Source organism: Charadrius vociferus, unplaced genomic scaffold (assembly GCF_000708025.1).
Source record: "Charadrius vociferus isolate BGI_N301 unplaced genomic scaffold, ASM70802v2 scaffold448, whole genome shotgun sequence".
Lineage (NCBI taxonomy): Eukaryota > Metazoa > Chordata > Aves > Charadriiformes > Charadriidae > Charadrius > Charadrius vociferus.
Genome location: NW_009649753.1, coordinates 2345 through 29463, shown reverse-complemented (window position 1 = coordinate 29463; position 27119 = coordinate 2345). Strand labels below are relative to the sequence as shown.

The 27119-nt window shown below is 38.0% G+C and overlaps 1 protein-coding gene across 1 annotated transcript in view; it reads left to right on the top strand.

The window, feature by feature from the left end:
• The window catches only part of MUC6 (mucin 6, oligomeric mucus/gel-forming), a 31180-nt gene extending 5721 nt beyond the window's left edge, over positions 1–25459 (top strand). Inside the window, exons 6-27 of the mRNA XM_009890869.1 lie at positions 1834–2041; positions 4244–4366; positions 5333–5453; positions 6340–6478; positions 6638–6742; positions 7094–7166; positions 7432–7569; positions 8459–8620; positions 9181–9275; positions 9937–10069; positions 10996–11245; positions 12328–12380; positions 12481–12590; positions 13372–13523; positions 14269–14410; positions 14892–15002; positions 17480–17665; positions 18122–18361; positions 19330–19486; positions 20246–20389; positions 20902–20995; positions 25207–25459. Coding sequence (XP_009889171.1) covers positions 1834–2041; positions 4244–4366; positions 5333–5453; positions 6340–6478; positions 6638–6742; positions 7094–7166; positions 7432–7569; positions 8459–8620; positions 9181–9275; positions 9937–10069; positions 10996–11245; positions 12328–12380; positions 12481–12590; positions 13372–13523; positions 14269–14410; positions 14892–15002; positions 17480–17665; positions 18122–18361; positions 19330–19486; positions 20246–20389; positions 20902–20995; positions 25207–25459 — 3189 coding nt within the window. The remainder of the gene's footprint in view (positions 1–1833; positions 2042–4243; positions 4367–5332; positions 5454–6339; positions 6479–6637; positions 6743–7093; positions 7167–7431; positions 7570–8458; positions 8621–9180; positions 9276–9936; positions 10070–10995; positions 11246–12327; positions 12381–12480; positions 12591–13371; positions 13524–14268; positions 14411–14891; positions 15003–17479; positions 17666–18121; positions 18362–19329; positions 19487–20245; positions 20390–20901; positions 20996–25206) is intronic.
• The last annotated feature ends 1660 nt before the right edge of the window (positions 25460–27119 follow it).

Sequence of the window (27119 nt, the reverse complement as noted above, 5' to 3'; positions counted from 1 at the left end):
GGTTCTTAACAGCAGTGGAAAGATAGACAGAAACCAACAACAGAGAGGCAGTGGTTTCATAAAATCTAATTCCATGAATATGGATAAAGTGAAAATTTCTATAGCATGATATGAGAAAGAAAAGGAGTTCTTTGCATTAAAATACATTTTGAAAAGGGCCCATGGGCATTTTTGAGGCTGCATTTAATATTGCTCATATAAACCTACCAGCATTTAGCTCACAGCTTTCTGAAATTTCATGCAGGTCATCACATGAAATGAATGGAAACCAGTGAAGATTTAAAGAACTTTATGTTGCATAACTAGAGACCTGACATTATAAGCTGTACAGACTTGGAGACATTCAATGATGCTTTTAACATATTGCCAGATAGCAGCGTTTGTAACAGAGCCAGCCACTATCAACTGCTATCACTTTCAGTCCTGGATGAAAAGAAAATCAGTGTACCCGAAACATGATGCATCCATGTAACTATGACAGAAATAAGAAGCTTGGTAGCAGCAAAGAACAAAAGGCCTTCTATTTCTTAGACTTTGCAGATACAGGGATCAAATCCTACTTAGAAAGATCCTGTTATATTGTTTCACCAGGGAAACTCAAATTTTGCATTCCCACACAGGGTTTACAGAATCACAGAATGGCTTAGCTTGAAAGGGTTCTCTTCAGATCATCTAGTCCAACCTCTCTGCTCAAGCAGGGTCAGTTAAAGCAGGTTGTCCAGGCCAATGTCCTAGTAGGTTTTGAGTGTTTGCTGGGTGGATCTTCCAGGCTGAGGAAATGGGAATTCCACAATTTCTCTCAGCAACCTGTTCTTTTTTTCTACATAGGAGGTCATAAAGTCACCATATACCTAATGGGAAATACTCGCTGCGATCCTCTAAAAAGCATTTCACTTCACATAGCATGATTATGCTGTTTGGTTCCATTTGTACTTCTTCACAAGAATATGATCTTACTTTGCAATTCTCATGTACTTATTTGTATACATCTTATAAGTTACTAGTAATTACAGAATGCTTTAAAAGTTTTCTCTTGAAATAGATTTTTCTTCTTTTTTTCCTTAATAGTTTCATCTTCCTTCTCTAGCAACCCAAGAGTATCTTAGTTTGAACATAGAAACCATTCACCTTGCTAAAAAGTTTAACTTTCATAGTACAGAGGAAGAGCCAACTAGAATCCTCCTGAGATTCTCCTTTTCCCAGAAGAGAAAAACAGGGAAACGCTAGTTTTGTAGCATCTCTTTGAAAAGAAAAGCAGGAATAAAGAACAGGACTTTCTGTGGGTCCTGTGAGGAAGATACTTTTCTGAAGAAGAGGGTTATAAATATTACTTGTTTTCACAACGAAAAAAATATTTTAATCTGGTGGAGAACTTTTGTTGGCTGGGAGGTTTAACCTTTTTACATTGTTTCTCTTTGAGACCACATACTGCAGTAGGCAACCTGGTAGGCAATACAAACATATCTAATGTTTGCTCAAAGGACAATGAATGTTGCTGTCTTCACATCAGGGATATTTGTCCTAGAACTGAATCTGCATGAGACAACATACTGCCTGCCTGTAACGTTCTCAGCCGGTTTTAGGGGGATCGATTTTCAACTTGACAAGTGGAACTAATTCAACATATCAAGATCCTTCTATTCTACAACGGATTGATATTCCCTTCTATTCATGAATTTCTCATGCATTTTAAGTCAAATACATATTACTAAACTATAGGGGGGGAAAGGCAAACAAACCAACAAGAAAATCGTAACTAGCAGCGATATACTACTGTGGTTTTCACATGGGGGAAACACTACTAGGAACAATTTTCTTTCTCTTTTTATTTAGGCCATGATCTGCTCTCAGCTACTTAACTTGGTGTCACCAACCTGCAGTGTGCCAAAGGATGGGTTTGTTATTCGTTGCCAGATTGATATGCAGGACTGCAGTGAGCCAGGACAAAACAATTGCACTTGCTCTACGCTGTCAGAATATTCAAGGCAATGTGCTATGTCCCATCAAATGGTGTTCAACTGGAGAACTGAAAACTTCTGCTGTAAGTTCAAATGTTTTATTCATAGGAGATTGTAGTTAACCTTGCTATATCTTACACAGAAGGAGAATGATGATTAACTAGAATTTAAATCAACTGATAGAAAAGTCTCTACCATCTTGAATTAAACAAATTATTTTCCTAAGAAGACAACAGTAGTCTTTGGTAAAATGTTAAGAAGGAGAGCATGGAAACCTCAAAGGAGAAGCAAGAAGGATGAAATGTAGCTCCTATATCTTGATGAATGACCATAAAATAAACATCCACCAAGTGAAAACTGTTGAATTTCTTAGACTTCCAACAGGAGGCTGTTATCTCTTAGTAGAGTTTTTTCACTATTGTACTTGGCAAATTTAGCCAGTGAAGAGAGAGAACTTTTAAGTGGCCTCTGAAGTCTTTGAACCTTTTTACTAACAATTGCCATAACCCCTTTCATTCACAGGAGATTTTCAGTAATCCATTTTCAGATGCTCAACTTCCTTAGTTGCAACTACTGATTGGAAGTAAATAGGAAGCAACTCTTTCATTACTCTCCAAGCTGTACCTGATTAGACACACTCAAGTGTCTATTTGTTATCGAAGTTCTGATTCCCTTTTTGCAGTCTTTCTGAATCCTCCTGAAATCTACAGTCAGTGTTGTATAGCAGGATTCATTGTATTATAACAGAATATGGAGATCATAAAAAAGGTCAAAATTAACTTAAATTGAAGTTATTTCTAAAGCAACTCACACATTAAATTATCAGAAATGCAGCTCATGTCAAAAAAGAGAAGCTTTCAAAATCACCTTGCTTGATACGATACTGTCCTTCAGATGCATATAATTTAATAATATTTTTATTTATCCTTTATATGAATATATGGTCACGTGTAGCAAATTCATAAAATAAATTTCTTTGACAAGAATATGTTTCTCATTATCCCTTAATTCCTAGTCTGTTTCAAAAATCTTTAAGATTGGCTACCATTTAGATTTTAACATAAGATGACTGAAATCCCAGATGAATTATATTCCTGAAGTCAGAGTTTAACTTGCCGTAGTCTATCATCTCACCATTGTTACTTATGAGGCCTTGTAACATTTTGTTCTCCCTGCATCTCCAGTGTCATATTCTTCTATTCTCCTCTTGATCTTCACATACTGGTGCCACTCTTCATTTTTTGTTTTGTATTTAACACTGAGTTTTCTTTCATTATTTCCTCATACTTACTGAAAATATTACCCGTGAAGCTCCATTATCATCCTTGACACTTTAAAATTGCACTTCTTTCTAAAATAATTTTCCCCTCCTCTTCTCCAAGGTTATGTCTTACATAAATTTGTAACCCATTTTATTCTTTGGTTGGTCTACAATTGGTTTTAATCCTCCAAAATTGTAAATTCTTAGTGACATTTTATAGATTCAGAGAAATAATAGCAAGGCACTGTGTGCCTTCACAGAGCTGTACAATAATTCTTACTAATCACAGGTAAATAATAGCCTGGTTTTCTCTAAGTCGTAGCATTTTTCATGTTGCCAGTAGACCAGTACCATGACTGGTAGTAAAGTGATAAAAGGCAAAGCTTTAAAAAAAAAAAGGAATGGTAACCCTATTTCCGCCCCCCGCCCACCAAACCCCCAGAGTTGAGAAACTAAGAATTTGCAAATAAATGCCAAATATACAAAGGTAATGAACCTTTTAATCTTTATTGTTTCTTTTTCTGCTTCATCTCTAACTACCTCTATTTCCCTCCCTTACTTATTTTCACTCTTTCAGGTAAAGAAAAATCTCTGCTTGAATTTATCACATAATAAAATGTATGCTGAGTTCTATATATTAGAATTGCTAGGTAGATGCATTCTGAAAAGCAGATAATGTCTTAGAAGCAGGAACTATACATAAGATCAAGAGTTACATTCTTTAAATCCTTCAACTGCTACCGCAAATCTGATTTGTGTTAGTTTATTAGGCTGCAGTATAGCCTGTTTGCCATTCTTCAAGCTTCTGAAAAGAGTTTCTAATGAATAGGGCATGAAAAATGAATAAAAGCTAGAGTGAATATGATGGTAATGATGAATACTCAGATGATGAACTTAGTACTGAGGCACGATAGGAGAACATTAGTGCCAGAAATCACAAGGCCTTCTCCAGCCTAGGTGGTAGATGAGAGATTCTTATATGTTTACACTTTAGAAATCTTAACACTTTCACTGTTTGTTGCAGCTGTGGGAAAATGTTCTGCTAACCAAATCTATGAGGAGTGTGGTTCTCCATGTATTAAAACCTGTTCCAACCCAGAGTACAGCTGTTCCAGTCACTGTACCTATGGTTGCTTTTGTCCAGAAGGTATCGTTTCTTTATTCATCATGTCCTAAATGGCCCATACAAAAGTTTTTGGCATATGTCCAGTCAAGTGGAACAGACTTCTTAATAATGAACTAGCAGTGCATTTCAGGGCATTGTGCTGCTAGAACTGCCATTTCTTGGGTAACATAGTAATACTAGAGTCTTGAATAGTTATCGTCCTTAAAGATATTTGGTCATTATTTGCAAGAACAGAGCTGTGAAAGGATTTTCTTCACAAGACTATGATATGTGATGGGGCAATATGCTGCCATCTTAAAGCTCTGTACTGTAATATACAGTGAGTAAGCTGAAGTAATTTCCTATCCCAAACAGGTATCTAGCCTTTCAGGGTACCAGCAAGAGGTAGCCTACCTCAGAGAAGTTCTGCAATATTATGGGCATTTTGTAAAATCCCTTGAAAATAGTTCAAGATAAACTTCCTCAAAAATTGTAATTATGACTATCATTTGCATCATTTCTTGAATATCCTCCAAGGTACTATGATGTGGGTATTTACATCACTATCATCATCATTTTTTAGTAGTCAAAAGTAATGTGTTGTCAGCTACATGTTATCAGCTACATGTTTTAAGCTAGACTTAGTACTCTAGGAAATAGAATGTGTCCATTCTTCAAAATTTCCAACTTAATTAGAGTGTCATAGCAAAAAAAAAAATAATTAAAAAATAAAATTCAAGCCTACTGTTATTTCAAATTAAGTTCAAATTTCAAATGAAGACTATTGTCTGCACTTTCGTATAACAAAGTAGCCAAATGCTGTTATCACTATAAAGAGTCAATTTTATTTTAATTAAGAGAAAATGTCCTGCATGTTATATCTCTAATTATGGGCACTGGCTGTGCAAGAATAGCATTCTCAAGCCAATTTTGGAAGGCATTCAATCTGTAATAGCTTTAGTGCTAAGTAAGGATATGGAAAAGTATTTTGTTTATCTTCTTTGGCAGGAACTGTTCTCGATGACATCTCAAAGAATCGAACATGTGTTCACATTAGGCAGTGTCCATGTACACTGAATGGGAAAATATATGGTCCTGGTGAGACAATGAAAGCAGCATGTAGGACCTGGTGAGTAGCAACAGGTACTTTCATGAGAGGATGGAGAGTATCCTCATGAAGCGATTGGAAAATTTAGCCTAACTTTTCAGAGGGCAGCTGCACATGTGTCATACCATCTCTGAGGCCAGCTCCTTAAGTGCCACAAATCATACATTTGTAATTGAAGATGTACATGTCTCATTTCCTGATTAATCTGTACAAATATAAATGCTCCTTCAGGCCACACAAAACAGTAACATTTTTATCTCCTCTGTGGAAGTGGAGGTAAAATTCGTATAAAACAAATATCCAGTATTTACAATTTCTTCCTGGCAATCTCAGCATTTCTCATCACTAAAGCAGAGCTGAAAACTAAACTTCTGTTTTGCAACATAAAAATAATTACTTAAGACAATAATTTTTAAAATTTGGATTTTTTTTTCAAAAAAGGGGATTTTTTAGGTGTTACTTCTCTTGCTATCATAATTATAATAAATAAAATAAAGGATAAATAATGGAATTTGATCCTCAGGACTGTAACAATGAACACACTTTTTATGATTAATCTATTCAGGAAAGTTTACTGACAATGCATACAAAAGTTCAGCAACTTTGAATTAAGATGAAAAACTTCAACTGATACACATAGATGAAGAAAATCAAAGCATAGAAAGCATAAGGAGAAAAGTCAAATTATATCTTCCACTACTAGGAAGTGGCTGAGTTTTTAGAGCATAAAGAAAAGAAATTTCAAAACAGTGGAAGTAAAGTTCAGAATGTATATGTATGTTCACTAACCAATTTTGCATGTTGATCAGCTACAGCAAAACCTCCAGATAGAAGGATCAAATCCTCTGCTGGTAAATAGTGCCTTAGTATGAGAATAACCTTACATAGAATTTCTTTTTTTCCTCAGTAAATGCATGATGGGTCAATGGAACTGCAAAGACTTGCCCTGCCCTGGAAGGTGTTCACTGGAAGGAGGCTCCTTTGTTACCACATTTGATTCTAGATCATACAGGTTCCATGGGGTTTGCACTTACATTCTTATGAAGGTAATTTCTTGCAGTCTAGAAACACACGATATCAAATGGATACATTTTAGTCTGTCTTTGGTTTCCTACTGGAACACAAACTGAGGTCTTCCTATGATATACACTTATTCTACAAATCATTGTTATTCACAGATTTCCCTTTTCACTGTTTTCCTCCAGAGTTCCAGCCTGCCACACAATGGAACCCTAATGGCTGTATATGATAAGTCTGGTTATTCTCATTCTGAGACGTCACTTAGTGCTGTAATTTACCTATCCACAAAGGTAACTATTCCCTCCACGGGTTCTATCCAGCATTTCAGTAACCAGATTAGAAAAATAAATACTTAAAGTCATTGGTAGTAGCCTGAACTGAAAAATTACGGGGGATAGATACTAAAAATATGTTCCAGTTCATGCACCCACAGTAAAGAACTCAGTTGCTGCATCACCCCAGGAAGTTAGAGTATTTTCAAAGTGAAAGCTGAAAGCAGTATGGAATAACATGTGAGAAAAAGCTTGAATCAATCTTTTCCTATTATATAGGTCATTGACAATACAATTGCTTAAGTTAAAGAATGTATGAATACCATCAGTCTGGATAATTACTTGTGATTCCATGTCCTTTTCCTACAGGACAAAATTGTGATTTCTCAGAATGAACTCCTTACTGACGATGATGAACTTAAGCGGCTACCTTACAGATCAGGTAAAGAAAAGGGAATATATGTAAAATCCAAATTACATTAAATGTCTGTTTTACACAATCCAGCATCTTTTCTTTTGCAATTGCCAATAGCAGAGATTTTAGATTAAAATCTTTCCCATTGCATCTGTACGTCTGTGGAAAGTTATGTGTGGAAGGAGAAGACTTGTAGGCAGAATGCTAGAACACTTACACGTGCAATAAAATCATTGCTTTGCAATATCCTATGCATCAAAATCTCTATTTCTGAATATCCTTGTTCTTCTAGGAGACATCACTATTTTCAGACAGTCCTCGATGTACATTCAGATGTATACAACCTTTGGTCTGGAAATTGTAGTTCAAACATCACCTGTGTTCCAGGCCTATGTGAAAGTTGGATCGCAATTCAAAGGCAGAACCCTCGGTAAGAAATCTAGTCCCCATGTGGAGGAGAAAATGTGGGGAGTGTAGTTTTGAAAGCTTAGTACTCATCCTTTAAGGAATAAACTTTCTTCTCTGGATTCAAAGAAAAATACGACAAAAATACCTGCATTGGAACACCGATGTGCTAAGAATTTGGGTTTTGATAATAAATTTTAAATGAATCATAGGAATTAGATGGGTGACATTTTTCATGTGTACTGTTCTTCACATACTTTATGTGTGCCTTTTTCAATATTTGCTTTACTACACAACAACACAACAAAGGGGCAACAAATTAGTCTGTGTGGTCTCTATATCTTGGAATACATGTTCTTTGAATGCAGTGCACAATCACTGTAAACACAATGAGCCTAAGAGTCCAAAAGCTTCTCAGCTGATAAGCACCAGATGGAGATGTTTATGTTTATTGCACAGCAACATTAGCCACAAAGCCATATCCTGCATTCTAATTATTTATAGAGAATTACAGAGAGGTTTTAGCTTTTAAAAAAGTCTAAATGTATATTCTTTGTCATTACAGATTTTATATACATAAGAAAACATATGTAACTGCAAAAGTATTTCATGGCCTTCCACTTTTACGTGATTTAAAACCACTGAAAAAGCCTTTTTCTAAAAACAAGATGAAAACTTCTGTATTAATTTGTCATTGAATAGAAGTGAACAATCTTAACTTGAGAAGGCAGAGGCTCAGTGATTGAATGTGTACCTAAAGATTCTCTGGCTACTTCACCTACAGTATTCATTGACCATTGACAATCCATGTAGAACTTTTGAATCAATTTTCTCACTATTATAGAATGAAACATAGACCACTGTGTACACGTTCTTTAATTTTCAGCCACCCCTTGTATTTCTGATGTTATCAGGTTTGTGTGGCAATTACAATGGAGACACTACAGATGACTTCATGACTAGCATGGATATCACTGAAGGGACAGCCTCCCTGTTTGTCGATTCCTGGAGGGCAGGAAATTGCCATCCTGCTTTGGAGAGAGATACTGACCCTTGTGCTTTGAGTCAACTGAACAGTAAGTAGATGATCCTGTTGTAACTGATCTCTCCAGCTAGCTTTGTCTGACACTTCCATTAGCCCATACCAGGGGAATGAGAAAGTTTGAGAGAAGCAGAGACTGAGATGAGTGAATATCACAAATTCTGTCACCAACAAGACATTTCTGATTTCTAGAATATATACCTAGTGAAAGCTTATCAAATCTCATTCTAGAGGTCTGGGATTGAGATGATGAATGAGAGATTTTTGGTGATATTTCCAGTGAAATTGTAATGTCCGTGGATGTCTTAGATTTGCTTAGCAGAGCTGTGACTGAAATCCAGGCTTTGCATTCTCAAGTCTCTATTGGTATTGGTCCTAAAAAAAAAAACCAAACCAACAACCACACTCGACTGAGCTGTTTGAACAAAAGTATAGTCTGCAAGCTAACAAACTAAGAAGTTGTCCTTTTGTTCAATCCATCATTGTCAAAAGCTCAACTAGAGTAGTGTGTCCAGGGTTTTTTTCTTTCCTTTTTCGTTTTTTAATTTTTTCCCCAACTTTCTGCTTTTAATGTCCATGATTTACTTTCATTAGAAATATCTGCTGAGACTCATTGCTCCATTCTTACCAAGAAGGGTACAGTGTTCGAGAGATGCCATGCTGTGGTGAACCCTATTCCTTTCTACAAGGTAGGAAATTATGGTAGACAGTGTACAGAGGGAGTCCAAATATGGACCAGAATGTACTCATATACAGTATTCCACTCATCTGGGTCAGCAATGCATAGGAGCTAAGGAACAAGTTTGGTTTTGAAAATTATTTCTCCACCACACTTAAAGTCTGTTTGTTCATTGGCACAGGTCCCATCCCTATGAATCAGAAGGTATTTTTGCTCATGTTGCAGTTCTCCATGTCAACAACTTTAGCTATGCAAAGTATTGATTTTCCCATGTGCATAATTGAGCTTATTATATTTGCCAATCTTCAGAAAACATTTTGAAAATTAAAAAAGAAAAGCAGCGAATAAACAAATGCATTTTGGAGCACTAAGTATATTTTGTTCCTGTAAATCAGGCAATTAATCTGATCTTTCTGATCAGTTTTAGCTATGCAATAATATGTATTTTGCATTACTTACCTCTGCAATTCAGCACAGAATCATAGAATAATTTAGGTTGGAAAAGACCTTTAAGATCATTGAGTCCAACTGTAAACCTAACACTTCCAGGTCCACCACTAAACCATGTCCATAAGCAGCAAATCTGCATGTTTTTTAAATACTTCCAGGGTTTAGCACTTTCAAATGTCTGCTCCCCAGTAACAGAGTACTCTCCATCTATTGGGTTTCAGAGATGTGTCTACCAAGCCTGTAATTACGAAGAGACCTTTCCTTATATTTGTTCTGCTCTGGGATCGTATGCACGAACATGCAGTTCAATGGGTTTAATCCTTGAGAACTGGAGAAACAGTATGGACAATTGTAGTAAGTACCTGAATCAACTCTTAATAGTCTGCCATCAGATGAATGCACTCATACAGGTCTATCTGTTTTCATTTAGCATATTCTCATGTTTGATTCACCTAGTACAAAATTGAATAAGAGCAAGAACATATTTTAAAACTGCTTGTCAGTTATTAGAAAATAACTACTTATTGTTCAAGTAAGCCAACCAACAGGTATAAAAGTCATATTCCCGGGAGCTGCTGACTTCACAGATGTGTCATAACGCAACAAAAAACATAAATAGTAAAACAGTTTTCTAAACAGTGTCCAAATCATCTTAAGAATAATGAGGAAAGTAGTGAACAGAAAGAAGAGGACAGCAGAAATGGGATAACAGATATCCAACTTCTGAATACTTGTCTAGTCTGTTTCAGAAAAGGTTTGTTATTTTAAGACTACCTGAAAAAGATTAGTCATATGCTTTAAGGTGAGCATGTGGAAGCTTCCAGGACTTGATAATTAAGTGATGGAACAGACAGATAAATAAAGCTATACTGTACTGCACATGAGAAAGAACTAGGAAAAACTCTGGTTGCAGATACGATTTTGCTATTACGCAACTTAGACATAGGCACAGGTTTCACAGTGACTCAAAAATACATTGTTGTTTCTGCAAAGCTTCAAAGCTTCTCTTTGCATCATTTTATTCCAAGATACACCAAGAAGCAATACGACATTTAACCTTCATAAAACTTTCAAACAGCTACATGGTTTGTGTTAAGCCCTCGTCTGCAATATTTTTTGCTAGAGCTCCACATCCACATCCACAGGAAGAAAACCAATAGGAAACATTAAGCATTTAAGCTGTTGACATAGTATATGCAGCACATTATGAGCACAGTTATCATTCACAAGAAGAGGATAAATAAATGAAGTTTAACACGCGCTCTTGCCTTGTTTTACAGCCATTACTTGTACTGGCAATCAAACATTCAGCTACAACACTCAGGCATGTGACAGGACATGCTTGTCACTCTCCAACAGAGCCCTGGAATGTCATCCAACTGACATCCCTATTGAAGGCTGCCATTGTCCTAAAGGAATGTACTTGAACCACAAGAATGAGTGTGTTCGAAAATCTCATTGTCCCTGCTATTTAGAAGATAGAAAGTACATCTTGCCTGACCAGTCAACAATAACTGGTGGAATTACCTGGTAAGTGTGTCGAGTTTAAAGATTAACAAACTGAAAATGGAGACGAGGGGTCTTCATGTGTCTCTATTGAGGGTTAATAGCAGTAAGCAGCTAAGCACCACACAGCCAGATGGCAGAAGAGAATCAGAAGGGCAAAGGCAAGAAAATTTGTGGGCTGAGATAAAGACAGTTTAAGAACTTTCTTTATTATTAAGAAGCAAAAATAAGCTTATTTCATAAGCAAAATGACATGTGCAATCAAAGCTAAGTAAGGAATTAATTCACTACTTCCGGTCAGCAGGCAGATGTTTAGACGTTTCCAGGAAAGCATGACTTTGTCGTTCATAATAGTTACTTGGGAAGACAAGCACCATAACTCTGAACATTCCTCCTTCTTCCTTCTTTACCTGAGCTTTTATTGCTGAGCATGACGTTGTATAGTATGGAATATCACTTTGGTCAGTTCAAGTCAGATGTCCTGCTGTGTCCCCTCCCAGCTTCTTGTGCACTCCCAGCTTACTCACTGGCGGGGCAGTGTAGGAAGCAGAGATGGCCTTGACATTGTGCAGCAATGGCTAAAACAACATTGTGTTATCAACACTACTTTGGTCACCATCAAGCTGCTATGAAGAAAATTAACTCCATTCCAGCCCAAATCAGTACAGTCTCCTTTCTTTTAATAGCAAAGGTTTATTTTTTAAGACATCTCTTCTGCCCTTTCCTAAAATACAAAAATTCTTCAATGAACGAAAAAAAATTGACTTAAGCTTTGAAATATTAAGGAAAAAAGTTAGAAATAGGTAAGATCTGATTATTCCTAGTAGGAGATTTTGTCAACAGCATCTGGACAGCTATATACAAACCTGAAGGATGACTTGATAGGCCATCATAATAGTCACTTTCAAAACTGATGTTACTGTATACTACAAAAAGTAAAGAGAGGCAAGTTGACCCTCATTCCATTTTGAAGGATGGGGAGGAGCTAGCAACATAAATTAAATATTTCCAATGGTGAGAAACATGAAGCCATTTTGAAAAAAAATTAAAAATAATTCTTTCTTAGGAGAGAATTGCATTGAAATTCCTTTTATTTTTTCCCCTAGCTACTGCATTAATGGGAGGCTAAGTTGCACAGGCAAACCTCAAAATCCTGCAGGTATGGGTCTGATATGGTTTACTTAAAAGAGTATTCTTTTCCCCTGTGTTGTAAAATTGCTACTTCACAATCTCTCAATTTTTTTCCTCCTTTTTCCTAGAAAGCTGCAAAGCTCCTAAGAAATATGTATCATGTTCTGACACTTTAGAAAATAAGTATGGAGCTGCATGTGCCCCTACCTGTCAGATGCTGGCTACAGGAATTGAATGTGTGAGTTTCACAGCTCTGGGATATTTATCGTCTTGAGAGAGGAAGAATGGTCTAGTTGTTACTCAGAACTTGACTATGTTCCTTCAAGTGAAAGGAAAGGACGTACTTTTTCTAACATGAACAATTAAATATCAGACTTTTTTCCACAGACTGTGGACACTAAAAATTTACATATATTCAAGAAGAGATTAAAGGAATTAAATTTTATGAATTAATGAATGAGATTCTATTAAATGAATAGAATAAGTATCCATTAAGGGTTCTTAACTACATGGCTATCGCCTCTGGCTCAGGTATTCCATAAGCTGCATGTAGAAACTGGTAGAACAGGAAGCACGTTTATGCTTCCTGTTCTATTCTTTTCCAACTGTCTGCTGCTGATGGTCACAGGATACAGGAGACCTAGGCTACCTGGCCTTCTGCTCTGTCCTGATAGGGTTATCTTATGCCTTTATATTAAGGCAACAGACTAATTGGAAGAATTGAAATAAGCTTCCTGATATAAAAAAACTTCTGTTGTACTTTGTTTGGAAAATTGGTAGTAATAAAAGATCAATTTTTTAGAGTCTTCAAGTATGTTTAATATCTCACACAACAGGTATATCTGACAACTTCAGTGAAACTAGTTCAATTGACTAGTGTATTAGTACAAAGAAAATTCCAAAACTGAAATCAAGTGAAAACTAGAACTTAGCACAGGTTCACTCTTGACACCATTCACATACAAGATAAAACATGCCTCATGCTTCTTTTCATTTTGCAACCTGTTGATCTTTACCAGATACCCACTAAATGTGAATCAGGCTGCGTCTGTGCTGATGGGCTATATGAAAATCTCGATGGCAGATGTGTTCCAGCTGAGGAGTGTCCATGTGAATATGGTGGTCTTGCTTATGGAAAAGGTGAACAGATCCAAACTGAATGTGAGATCTGGTAAGAATCACACAGATTTCTGTTGTGGAACCTCTGTTTCACTAACCTGTACAACTACATAACAAAAGCATTTAGTTGACAGGAAAGTAGGAAACAGCAACAGCTGAATGGAAGGAGTATGGTGACAAAGCACAGAGGTCATAAAGAGAAGCTTAACATTTGACAATATCTATGTATAGACAAATGAGTCATGGTACTGGCTTCAGGGATAATTTCTGCCATATGCACATCCAGGAATAAGGCCATCCAGTAGGGCCTGTACGTGTAAACTACATAAGGTTAAGGATTAACAACTCCACCTAAACAAAGACCAGGGCAAAATCTTCCTTCTTTTCTGTAGATGGAAGCAACACCCCCCAAAAGATTGTTTTCATCTCTTTAGCAGCATTTTCAAAGTACTTTATTCCCTTTTCAGTTACTAATCTAGTATTAAAAAAACACCACCCAAACTACACAGAACAGTAACATCTGTTCTCATTTAGAGCAAAAATAAATGGGTTTTATATTCTTTCTTTCACAAAAAAAGAAAGCAAAAATGGCTTAAGATTTCCTCTTTATCACGAATTAATTTTCTAGGCAGTCCATAACCTTTAGTTGTGGATCTTAGATTAATTGTAACTTGGTCACAGTGTACACAAGTCAATTAAATGAACATTTTATCTGTGAAAGTGCATGTATCAAAAAAGAGGTAGGTTAAGGTGGCATTTCGTTGCAATCTGAATATGATTTCTCTTCTCACTCCCAGCACTTGCACAAAAGGCAAATGGAAATGTGTTCAGAAATCAAAGTGTTCCTCAACATGTAATCTGTATGGAGAAGGCCACATCACCACTTTTGATGGACAGCGTTTTGTGTTTGATGGCAACTGTGAATACATATTAGCTATGGTAATCTACCTCTTACTGCTTACTTTGGCGGTATCTTAGCATCAAGAAATAGCTTGATTTAAATGGCTAATGTAAATATCGTAGGATGCATCTATAACCAATAGAGCACTTTGAATCTTTATAAATACTTAATGTGGTTTTATACTTTCTGCTTATTTCAATACTTGAGATGAAAAGATTTTACTTCTCAAAACACAGTTTTTTCATGTAATTGCAACCAATTTTAGATTTAATAACATGTTTAAATAGTCATTGATACATATGTATTCCATATTGGCAACCCATATCTTTTAGGGAAGCGATGTCAATTTGACTACCAAATCAGAGGTCATCAGCTCCCAGAACAGGCAGAATGATTCTGAGTCATGACATGTTTAAGCTTTTGTTAATTTTTTATGCTTTTATGTTTTAAGTTGGAAGACTCTAGACCCAGAGTCTATTGGGTCTTTGTGCTTTTTGCGGTTTGTTTTGATTTTTTTAGGATGGCTGCAGTGTTAATAGACCTGTTTCCTCTTTCAAAATTGTTACCGAGAATGTCATCTGTGGGAAATCAGGGGTTACGTGCTCCAGATCCATCAGCATTTATCTTGGGGTAAGATCTTCATTCTGCTGTTATGCAGTTGAATAGGTATTTTAAGCCCATGTTTGCTTCCCTTTTGGAAGCTTTAGCTGAGTCTTTGAAGTGATGTCTTGTAAGTGAAATTACTGCTAAACTTCAGTTTTAGTAGGAATTGCCATCTTTTTTTTTTTTTTTTTCAATTCTCATGTCAATGTTTCAGTCCCCAAACTTCTTGCCTATGTAGAAGCTGTAAAATTTCGAACTTTACTGACGCAGTGGTGAATTGCTCAGTCAAAAGATATGACTTCCCTCCCTGCCAAAGTCAGGAAAACAATAGCATAAAATTGAGGAATTCTCATCATGGATGATTAGCAAAATCTCTCCAAGTTTCCCTAAGTCCAGGGAATTATCTGCAATTCAAAATATATCCAGATCTTACCTGAGATATATCTGTGAAACTACAGCAATGAGCAGTTATCCCATTTCCACTGCTGTGTGACAGCTTCCAGAAGTGGGTAAGTTTTACTGTTCTCAGTTCTATGGGACAGTAATGCCCAATAGCGTCAGATCATCTTAGAGCCCTTCATTATCTGACAGAGAGAAGATTACGAACAGACGAGATTTTATCCCAAGAAACAGTCACTACAAGCAGTATAATTTTGCCACATTGCTGACTAAATACTGGCAGTTTCACCTGGTCAGTGCAGTGCTGAAAAAGTTTGTTTCCTTAGGATCCAGTTTCATAAATGCATTCTCCAGCCAAACCTTTCTGTTGAAACACTGCAGTGTGACCAGAGTAAAGTTATGAGAGTACACATAAAGGTGGGAGATAGTAAAAGAGCTCAAGACAGTGCTATTAGCTCTGTAACTTTTTGATTATTGTTAGGAACACATGAAAAAATACTTCCTCTACTCTGCTGGATGCATGTAGATGATGATATTTCCACCAAATGCAGTCAGAGTGCTAGCACACCTAACAATGATAGTGGAACAATGACAGATATTTTTGTTTCCCATGAGGATTTGCATAAGCATACAAGATAATTCCAAGGGGGTAAAACAGTCTGTAGAATAGAATCGTAGAATATAATAGAATCATAGAATGGTTTGGGTTGGAAGGGGCCTTTAAACGTCATCTAGTCCAACGCTCCTGCAATAAGCAGGGACACCTTCAACTAGATCACGCTGCTCAGAGCCCTGTCCAACCCGACCTTCAATGTTTCCAGGGACGAGGCATCTACCACTTCTCTGGGCAACCTCTTGCAGGGTTTCATCACCCTCAGCGTAAAAAATTTCTTCCTTCTATCTAGTCTGAATCTACCTGCCAGAGGCCCTACTAAGTCTGTCTCCATATCTCTTATAAGGACCCCTTCAAGTATTGAAAGGCAGCAATAAGGTCTCCCCAGAGCCTTCTCTTTGCCAGGCTGAACAACCCCAACTCTCTCAGCCTTTCCTCATAGGACAGGTGTTCCATCCGTCTGATTATTTATGTGGCCCTCCTCTGGACCCAATCCAACAGGTCCATGTCTTTCCTGTACAGAGGGCTCCAGAGCTGGATGCAGTACTCCAGGTGGTGTCTCACCAGAGCGGAGTACAGGGGCAGAATCACCTCCCCTGACCTGCTGGCCACACTTCTTTTGATGCAGCGATGCAGCCCAGGATACACCTGGCTTTCTGAGCTGCTAGCGCACATTGCCAGGCCATGTCCAGCTTTTCATGTACTGGTACCCCCAAGTCCTTCTCGGTAGGGCTGCTCTCAATCCTTTTGTCCCCCAGCCTGTATTGATACTGGGGGTGGCTCCAACCCAGGTACAGGATCCTGCACTTGGCCTTGTTGAGCCTCATGAGGTTCACATAGGCCCACTTCTTGAGCTTCTGCTATGTTATTGATGAAGATATTAAACGCCACTCGTCCATCCAGATGTTGAGCCCTTGACAACTACTCTCTGGATGTGACCATCCAACCAGTTCCTCATCCACCAGTCAAACCCATATCTCTCCCCATCAAATCCATATCTCTCCAATATAAAGAGAAGGATCTTGTGGGGAACTATGTCAAAGGCTTTACAGAAGTCCAGATAGATTACATCCATAGGTCTTCCCTTGTCCGCTGACGTAGTCACTCCATCACAGAAGGCCACTATGTTGGTCAGGCAGGACTTGCCCTTGGTGAAGCCATGATGGCTGTCTCGAATCACCTTCCTGTCCTCCATATTGCCTTAGCATAGCTTCTAGGAGGATCTGTTCCATGATCTTCCCAGGCACGGAGGTGAGGCTGAAAGGCTGGTAGTTCCCAGGGTCCTCCTTTCTACGCTTTTTCAAAATGGGTGCAATATTTCCCTTTTCCCTTTCACTGGGGACTTCTCCTAACTGCCAGGACTTTTCAAAACTAAGTGGGAATGTCAAGACAGTCTGTAATAGCACAGCATCTGATCAAATACAATGTGACACAGAGTAAGGAAAATACTGAAACTGGCTACATTCTAACATCCAGATAAATTTAATTCCAGAATTTGACATTTATACTGCGAGATGAAACCTTCACTATTTCTGGGGAAAATCCTGGAGTAAGATATAACGTGAAAAAGAACGCCCTTCACCTGATGTTTGATATCATTATCCCAGGAAAATATAACATGACCCTTATCTGGAATAAGCACATGAACTTCTTCATCAAGATTTCTAGAGAAACACAGGTATTGCAGAATAACTTCCTCAGTAAACTGTCCTTCAATTCAGATTGAACTGCACATTTGATGACAGTTGCCTTGACTCTATATAATGGCAAAGGTTTTTCAGAGATTGTACTGGCAATTAATTTTCATCACTACCTCCAAAACAGCAGAGATTTTCACTTGAGGCTGATTTTTAAGTGATTCTCCTACTGCATTCATGAAATTTTTGAGTGAAGTGCTTGTATTCTATACAACTGCATGGTCGAATTTCATATCGAAATGAAGACAGTTTACATTTTAGAGGAGAAACACATTCATCCACTGGTGGACAAAACCTCATGCAAAAGGTGCTAAGAATGTATAAGAGAGTATTTGTAGATCACATTCACCACCAAAGCACAGGAAACTGTCAGATCAAAAGGGAAGGCAAGTAATTGTAACTTGCTGAACTGACATTGTTGCTTTCATTTAAACTAGGAAACTATATGTGGTTTATGTGGGAACTATAATGGCAATATGAAGGATGATTTTGAAACTCGAAGCAAATACGTGGCATCAAATGAATTGGAATTTGTCAATTCTTGGAAAGAGAATCCTCTCTGTGGGGATGTATACTTTGTAGTGGACCCTTGTAGCAAGAACCCTTATCGTAAAGCATGGGCAGAAAAGACATGTTCCATCATCAACAGCCAAGTCTTTTCTGCCTGTCACAATAAGGTAAGAATTGATTTGGCTTTCTTTTTATTTATAGGCACAATCTGTATTTGACAAAAATGCTAACACTCCAACACTTGATTTTCTCTTCCCCAAAGTGCTTTAATAATATATATATTAAAAAGATATTTTATGGCTATGTTTTAATAAAATATATAAAAAATGTTTGGGGGTTGTCATTTATGTTAATCTGCATCTTTTCTTATTTGCACTTCACCAGCCCTTTTGCAAGCACAAATGCTAAGTATGGCCTTAACTGATTAGTTAAAAATATCAGAGTGAAAAAGTACCAGAAATTAGTCAATCTGTTCATGATATGTGGCACTGATCAATCCACCATTTACTCTTTTAAAACCATTTAGCCTTTGTTAGAATACTTAAACTTAAAGAAAGCCTGAAAACACTTGTTCTTATCAGTAAATCAACAGCACTACTTAGAAGATGCAGATCAGTCCAAGAGCAAGATATCATCAGCCCCTCTATTTGTTTTAAATTGCCCACTTTGTCGAAATGAAAATATCACAAGGTTCATCAGAACCAGGCCTTCTGAAGGAAAACTTTCATTTTCAGGAGGTGAAAACAAGTGAGAAATGTGGATAATGCTGCTGTACTCGTCCACAGCCATGGAGAGTGCACAGCTAACAAACTTAGACACTTGTGCCTGAATGAATGTGGGGTTTTGCATGTTTTTTTTGGCTGACTATACATAATATGTATATGAGTATGAATTTAGAAATATGTACCTGGCAACATATCATCATCAGTTTCCGGTGTTGATGTGGAGACACCTTCGTTCTTGCTAAGAAGATTTCTATAAAGTGGGACTGCAATTGCTTTGACAAGTGTTCAGAGGAAATAATAGTTACACTCACTTAATGGAACACATATCGTTTAGCCCAGGAAAAAATACCTTCTTAACAAACAGGCACAAAAGAATCCTAGAAAATTCATTAATTCATTTTCCAATGCAGGTGAATCGTATGCCCTATTATGAGGCCTGTGTTCGAGACTCTTGTGGTTGTGATATTGGAGGGGACTGTGAATGCATGTGCGATGCCATTGCAGTATATGCCATGGCATGCTTAGATAAAGGTATCTGCATTGACTGGAGGACCCCTGAGTTCTGTCGTAAGTTTCTTTAAGTTCTCTTTAAACAGGTTTAAAAGATTATTATTGATACAGTGAGTATTATTAACATGGCTACATAGGTAATGGCTTAATAAGCACCTCCTAAGTTGCATTTTCTTTATGGGCAAATAGTTGACTTCAGTCACCTGGGTTTTTAAATCTGTGGTTTTCATTTACGCTTAAATTAACCAAAATATTCTATCTCTTTTCACCATGGAGTAACGAGAGAGAAAATAATGTGGCCACAGAAGGCAGGCTGTTTCTTCTGCTGCCACTGTACAGTGAACTGTCAGTTTGTCAGCAGAGGGAGTATGAAGTTGTAAAAAAATATATTTAATTTTAGCTATGATGAAATCACCTTCTGTGTGCATGTCAAGGAAATAAAGACAGCTGTGTTGGCTGGAACACTGTAAAACAGGAAAAAGATACCAAGGTGTTCCAGAACACCGTGTATGAAGGAAAAAAGAGAATGAGTATGTTATAAATCAATGCTAGAGTTGTCATCTTTGATGGTTTATTTTCAACATTTCACTATATTATGCATTAAAAATTGTGGAAATGCCTGCATAGTGCATTTGCAAAAAGGAAACTGACTTCACTGGAGCCTAAATTTCAATTTACATCAGAAGCTGATAACTTCAGTGATGAAATTTTTTGCTTCAAACTGTTTATTAATTTTGTCTTCCCCTTAGTCCTTTGAAAATAACATGCCATTAATTTGAAAAATTCTGATTTCTCTCTTGCTTTTGCCTTTTTTAGCTGTCTATTGTGAGTATTACAATTCTCATAAAAAAACAGGAAGTGGTGATGCTTATTCCTATGGCTACAACACTGACAACTGCACCTGGCATTACAGGCCTTGTAATTGTCCAAATCAAAACTACAAATATGTCAACATTGAAGGTAATAAGCCATATTAGTGTAAACCAGGAAACAGTAACATAGTAATTATTTTTAATGTTATTTTTTAAATCAGTCATGGTATTCTAATTGATGCCATTTTTGAAGCAGTTTTGCTGGTCTTCACCTTACTACTACTGTTTTAGACACATAATCAATTCAGTAGCTGTACTACATCTAGCTTTATATTGAGCTCAACCTAAATTGAGGAGAAGTTTTCTGACTTGCACCAAATCAAAAGAATACACTGTACATAGGTAAGAAAACATGTGGAGAGAGCAGTTAGTAGACTTATTAGACAAATGGATATAGTTGGAGAAATAAAAAAAAAAACCTACATAGGCAGACCCTTCTTCTGAGAGAGGAAATGCATTGGAAATGCTTAACTGAATAGATGATGTTGCAGTCGATACAACTTTTAATAACAGAAATGTAAGGTATTAGATTATAAATAGTATTAATTAAATTATGTTGTCTGAGAAATGTAACAGAAACCTCTCTTCCCCTTTTTTCAGGCTGTTACAATTGCTCTCGTAATGAATACTTTGACCATGAGAAGGAAAGATGCATGCCATGTGGTAAGCAGCAACCTATACACTCTGTCTTACTGTAACTGGAAAACAATACTGAAACATTTGTATATTCTCAAAGAAGATATTTTTCCTAGTACCTCTTAATTAAAGGTGAAACACTGGAAGAGGTTGCCCAGAGAGGTGGTAGATGCCCCATCCCTGGAAACATTGAAGGTCAGGTTGGACAGGGCTCTGAACAACATGATCTAGTTGAAGGTGTCCCTGCTTATTCCAGGAGGGTTGAACTAGATGACCTTTAAAGGTCCCTTCCAACCCAAGCTATTCTATGTGAATAATGAGTGTTCATCCAAACATAACTTTCATTCAAAATAACCCTATTAACTGTACTGCTAGTATGTAAAACTTCAGTTGGTAAATAAAGGAATGAAAAGAACTAATTAAAAGAAGGATTAGCACAGGAAAAGCTATAATACAGAAGCTGGATGAACCTTACTGATGTTAGTTAGCAACATGAAAAATTATGTTCATTGTAAATGTGAGTACTTTTCAAAATGTGGCTCTTCCTGAAAGTGTATTGGTGTTCTGATCTACATGAGGGGCTGCCCCAGCAGAGCTGTGGGTCTCAGATATATTCAACATCTTTCATTAAAAAAGAGGACATACACAATAGGATCAGACCTAGCTAATGGACTCTTCTTAGCAAATCTCTTTTTAGAGATTTTCTTTAAAATTGTTTTAACTTAAGGTTTATTACCATATGGTTTACTTCAATGAAAACCTATCTTGTTAAATAATTTTTTGGATAGACTATCTGCACAGTTTGGATTTTCATGCAGATGTAAAAACGTCAAGGACAATTTTTCTCATATTACAGAATTCTAACCTTGTAACCTGTGTCAGCTAGAGATCTCATTTTCATACAAAACCCAACGTTTTCATTTTCTGTGGAAAATGGGGTGCCCTTAAACATAAAAATCATAAGAACAGTAGCAAAAACTTACCCAGGTTCATTGTTACTATAAGATGTATTGATTGTCATTGTTTAAGTCATTTGATGTGAACTTTACCACTGTAATATGTAGTATTATGTATTTTCGGGTATATCTTACTAATATAACCCCTAGAATCCAATATGAAATTTGCCCTGTTTGGATTACTTTAATATGCTTTCATTCACAAACTTAACCTGTTCTACCTTTACACAACAGGATATGAGAGCACTAGTACCACACCTGAAACGTCTTCACCTTCAACAGGTTAGTTTATGTAGTTGACCAAACTAGTACTTACACACTGATATATGTCCTGATAAGTATTTATGAGGTAATATCGTTTTTTGTGTGATATAGTGACTTCGCCACTTTCACATGCATAACTTACAATGATGAAAAATAAATTGGCATCATAATTATCACAAAAATTTTACCAGATATATTTTTTAGACATCTTAAGAAAAAAATTGTTGAGAGAACAGTGTTTTCTGAGTGTACTTAGGCACTTCCAGATATCAGTAATGAAATATCTTTGTTAGTGAATAAGGACTTCTGTCTTGACTCTGTTGGATGGTCAGATCGAGCACACTCTCAGCAAATTTACAGATGACACCAAGCTGAGTAGTGCAGTTGACATACCTGAGAGATGGGATGCCATTCAGACGGACCTGGACAAGCTCAAGAAGTGGGCCTATGTGAACCTCATGAGGCTCAACAAGGCCAAGTGCAGGATCCTGTACCTGGGTTGGAGCCACCCCCAGTATCAATACAGGCTGGGGGACAAAAGGATTGAGAGCAGCCCTACCGAGAAGGACTTGGGGGTACCAGTACATGAAAAGCTGGACATGGCCTGGCAATGTGCGCTAGCAGCTCAGAAAGCCAGGTGTATCCTGGGCTGCATCGCTGCATCAAAAGAAGTGTGGCCAGCAGGTCAGGGGAGGTGATTCTGCCCCTGTACTCCGCTCTGGTGAGACACCACCTGGAGTACTGCATCCAGCTCTGGAGCCCTCTGTACAGGAAAGACATGGACCTGTTGGATTGGGTCCAGAGGAGGGCCACATAAATAATCAGACGGATGGAACACCTGTCCTATGAGGAAAGGCTGAGAGAGTTGGGGTTGTTCAGCCTGGCAAAGAGAAGGCTCTGGGGAGACCTCATTGCTGCCTTTCAATACTTGAAGGGGTCCTTATAAGAGATATGGAGACAGACTTAGTAGGGCCTCTGGCAGGTAGATTCAGACTAGATAGAAGGAAGAAATTTTTTACGCTGAGGGTGATGAAACCCTGCAAGAGGTTGCCCAGAGAGGTGGTAGATGCCTCGTCCCTGGAAACATTGAAGGTCGGGTTGGACAGGGCTCTGAGCAGCATGATCTAGTTGAAGGTGTCCCTGCTTATTGCAGGAGCGTTGGACTAGATGACGTTTAAAGGCCCCTTCCAACCCAAACCATTCTATGATGCACAAAATCCCTCAAAAATTCCATCACAGTTCTTAGTGGTGAATGGCCATATAACACTAACAATTTAAGAAGGTCTTCATGGAAATGTATGACTGAGTATACCAAAATCCCATAGCCTGATCCAGGAAAGGGATCTATTTGTACTTATCTTAAATTTGTTAGAAATTCCATTAATTTCCCTGAAGACAGATGGTATTTGGAAAACATTACACTGCTGGCTGTGGGAATAATAAAATACAATTCCATCTCTGTTCTATGCGCAAGTATTTATACCGAATTCACTTTAAAGTGATAAAGAAAAATGTATAAAGCTTCTGCAAGAATTCCTGTTTATTGTATTCACTGCATATAACAGCAAAGGAGTAGATGGATAACTTCTGTCAAATGTTTCCTCTAAAAGGTAACGATTTTTGATAGTAGTTACTACTAATATTTATAGAGAGAGTGTTTTTACTTTAAAAAAAATAATTTTCAATTTATATAGGTATGTTATCAATAGATTATCAAGAACTACTTTTTATCCTGTAATTATTTTTTTCTTTTAGTAACAACAACACAGCCTAAAGTAACAAGAAGCTCTACCACGAGTACCTTACCAACAGTACCCAGTATTTCTTCTTCTGTAGCTATTGTATCAACTGAGTCTATAAATCCAACAATAACCTCAAAAATCACAGTTCCAAGAACTTCATCAGTATCACCTCTTGTCACAACAAAGTCAACAACTGGTATGTTTTTAGTGTTACTGTCTAAAATTATAGCAAACCCACTCAATACATAGTTGAGATATCACTCTATTAGGAAAGCATTGCAAGCTGTCTCAACACCCAAGAATAAGACTCCAAATCATGAAGCAGGCAAAGCAGGCTTCCAGAAAGGAGTTTGTAAATCAGAAATGTTCAGAAGTGTAGATCAAAAGTGCACGGAAAGAGAAAGGATGTAGGCACTAGGTTAAAAATACAACCGAAAATTCCTTGCGTGGCTCATCTGGGAAGCACATTAGAAGTTCGACAAGTATTGAGCCAGCTCAGCTCCAGTTGGATTTATTAGCTCAGCTTCAGCCTCTTTTCCACAACTGGTTCAGTTATGCTGTCATATTCAAAGAGCACCCAACCTATTAAGTCTAATTAATGTAAGCAGGCTCCAAAGCAGAATCACACAAGTATCAATGCAACAGATCTAGGATTCTAGAGTCCTGCTCTCAGGAGGATGACTCCTACAACATAAATTACTTTCTGATTCTATTGCTTGTGGAGACTCATAAAAACATGTAGCTTCCCACCAACATGCACTTCAACTAATAAGCCATCCTGGACCCAGGCCATCAGGAAAGCAAAGTTAAAAAGAGGTCCCACAGGAGTCAAAACACAACTTCAAAGGCTGCCATTGTGACAGATGACTTATGCACTGGAACAAGGGAAGTCCTGCAGTATGATGTTATTTAGCTTTGTAATACAAATTACAGAAAGTTGAAACTGTGGCTGATTCGGAACATCTGAATAACCAATGAAATTGTCATTTGGGCAAAGTCCATACAGACTTTAGCTGATAAGTGACAACAAAGCTAAATTTTTTTTTAAAAGTCATATAAAAATAATCTAATATAGGAAAAACATAGAAAATGAGAACAAAGAAAGATATGAGACAATAGAAACGAGTAGAGAAAGATTTGGCAAGCTTATGAGAACATGAATACAAAAAAATTACATGGAAAATATTCAAAAGATCAAGGGTGAAAACTAGATCTCTGGCATATGGGTAGCTTCTTCATAATTTATCTATTTTTAACTATTCCATGAATTGATTACTCACATTATTTATTTACCTTTTCTCCAAAAGAACATACAACATCAATTTTTACCACACCAAACATGACTACAACCATCACTACCCCTTCCATAACTACCTCAACAAAAAGAACCACGACCACCAAACCAACGCCTACACCTGTTGCCTCAACTGCAGCTTCAACAGAGATGGAAAAAGTAAGATTCACCATACCACCCTTCAAGACCACTATCAAAAAGGAAACGGCAACCACCTCAATATCTACTCAAACCACATCTCGGATCACAATGTTCAGCAAGCCTAAACAAACAACAGTAGGTAAATATGACTTTTTGATATCTGCCAGGTGAAGCCATCACTCACAAGACATATGTCAATGTATTCCTTATAAAAAGAACAAGCATTCTTACTAGTTGTCGTAACACTGCAAATAGATAGAAAAGGACATGGATAACTAAAGAAGTGTGATAAAATTGAAAATTTATGTGTCTTGCCAATGGAGCAAGCATCTGACATCAAAATACCATCTTAAACCTAACATTTCTCTTTGAGGCCATACTCTACACTTCCTCCAAATTTAGGCAAAAATTCACTATGCTTAAAAGTTCTTGAAAACTCACAGATGGCAGAATATGTGTGTTCCCTAGCCATTGTAATGAATTCTGCCAAAAATGAACATTGAAAAAAGGAAATTGCACTTCAGGATGTCCGGTACTCCATATGCTAACAACATAACTGTCCTCTGAGTCTGTATGACAACATGAATTGCTAGGTTAGCAACTAACATGAAAGGCTATGACAGTGTGTGTGTGGAAGTCTACTGTAGTGGGAGGACAGGTGTACACTCTGTCCCAATCCATGCATCTCCCACAAAGTACTGTTGGGGGGCACACATCTGGGTCTTCTTGTGACAGCAATTACAGCTTCCTCTGAGGAAGTATCTCAACTCACTTTGACTAGGAACATTACCAACTCTTCTTACCAACCAAGACTTCACTTACCCCAGATCTCCCAGAGGGTGTTCTTGCGCAGACTGGAACACCTTGGAGGGGAGACATGCACATCCAGAGAGGTTCTTCTTCCCTCAGGAGCTCCAGGAAGAGGCAGGGGGTGCTGAATTGTCAGAGGGCACACTTCAGGCCCGGTTCTTGCCCCATATTTCTTTGGGAGGGAGCCATTAGCCCATTTCACCCTCTTGCCCAGTAAGACTCAGTGGGGTCCAGTCCTGCCTTTCTTGCCCCAACCCATACCCTGGGGTTTCTGCCTGGGAATTACCCACCTCCTTTGCCTTCCCCTCTTGCCCTGCCACCTTCAATCAACCTGTGCTTTTCTCTCTGTAGTTGTCACCCATGTGCAGCATGTGGTCACAGAGAAGACTACCCCTTCCACATCCACCAGCAGCACCTCTGTCCTGAGAGAGGCCAGCCCTGCCAGCAGCCCAGAAGTTCCACTGACAAGGATATCTCCAAGCCCCAGATCTTTACCTGTCACCTCAGCCTTATCTGCTTCTTCCCCCTCCTCAACTGTGCCCTCAACATGGTTGAGACCATCACATCCTGGTAAGGCTCTCTCCTGGCCCTGCCTGCTCCTCTGCCTGCTCCTTCCAGCTCCCACCATTCTCTCCTAAGCAGCATGTCCCACCCAGGCTTCAGTTTTGGTGTTCATTCTCAATTCCCACTACCCTTGCCATGGGACACCTGGGATCCAGGCAGGTCCTGGGACATGACCCTGAATGTGACCCGGACAGCATCCTCCTCCCTTGCCACTTCAGGGTTTTGGCTCTGGGGGACAGACCTTTATTAGGGTACAGACATTTGTGACTTCCTGCCCCACAGCTAGCAATCAGAAACAAGCTAACACACACTCCCTCCCTTTTCAGTGGTGCCCTGAGGAGGCACAGTGTGGGGAACAGAAGGCAGTGAAACTGGCAACTTGTATCTAGTTTACACCTCAGGACAGTTTGG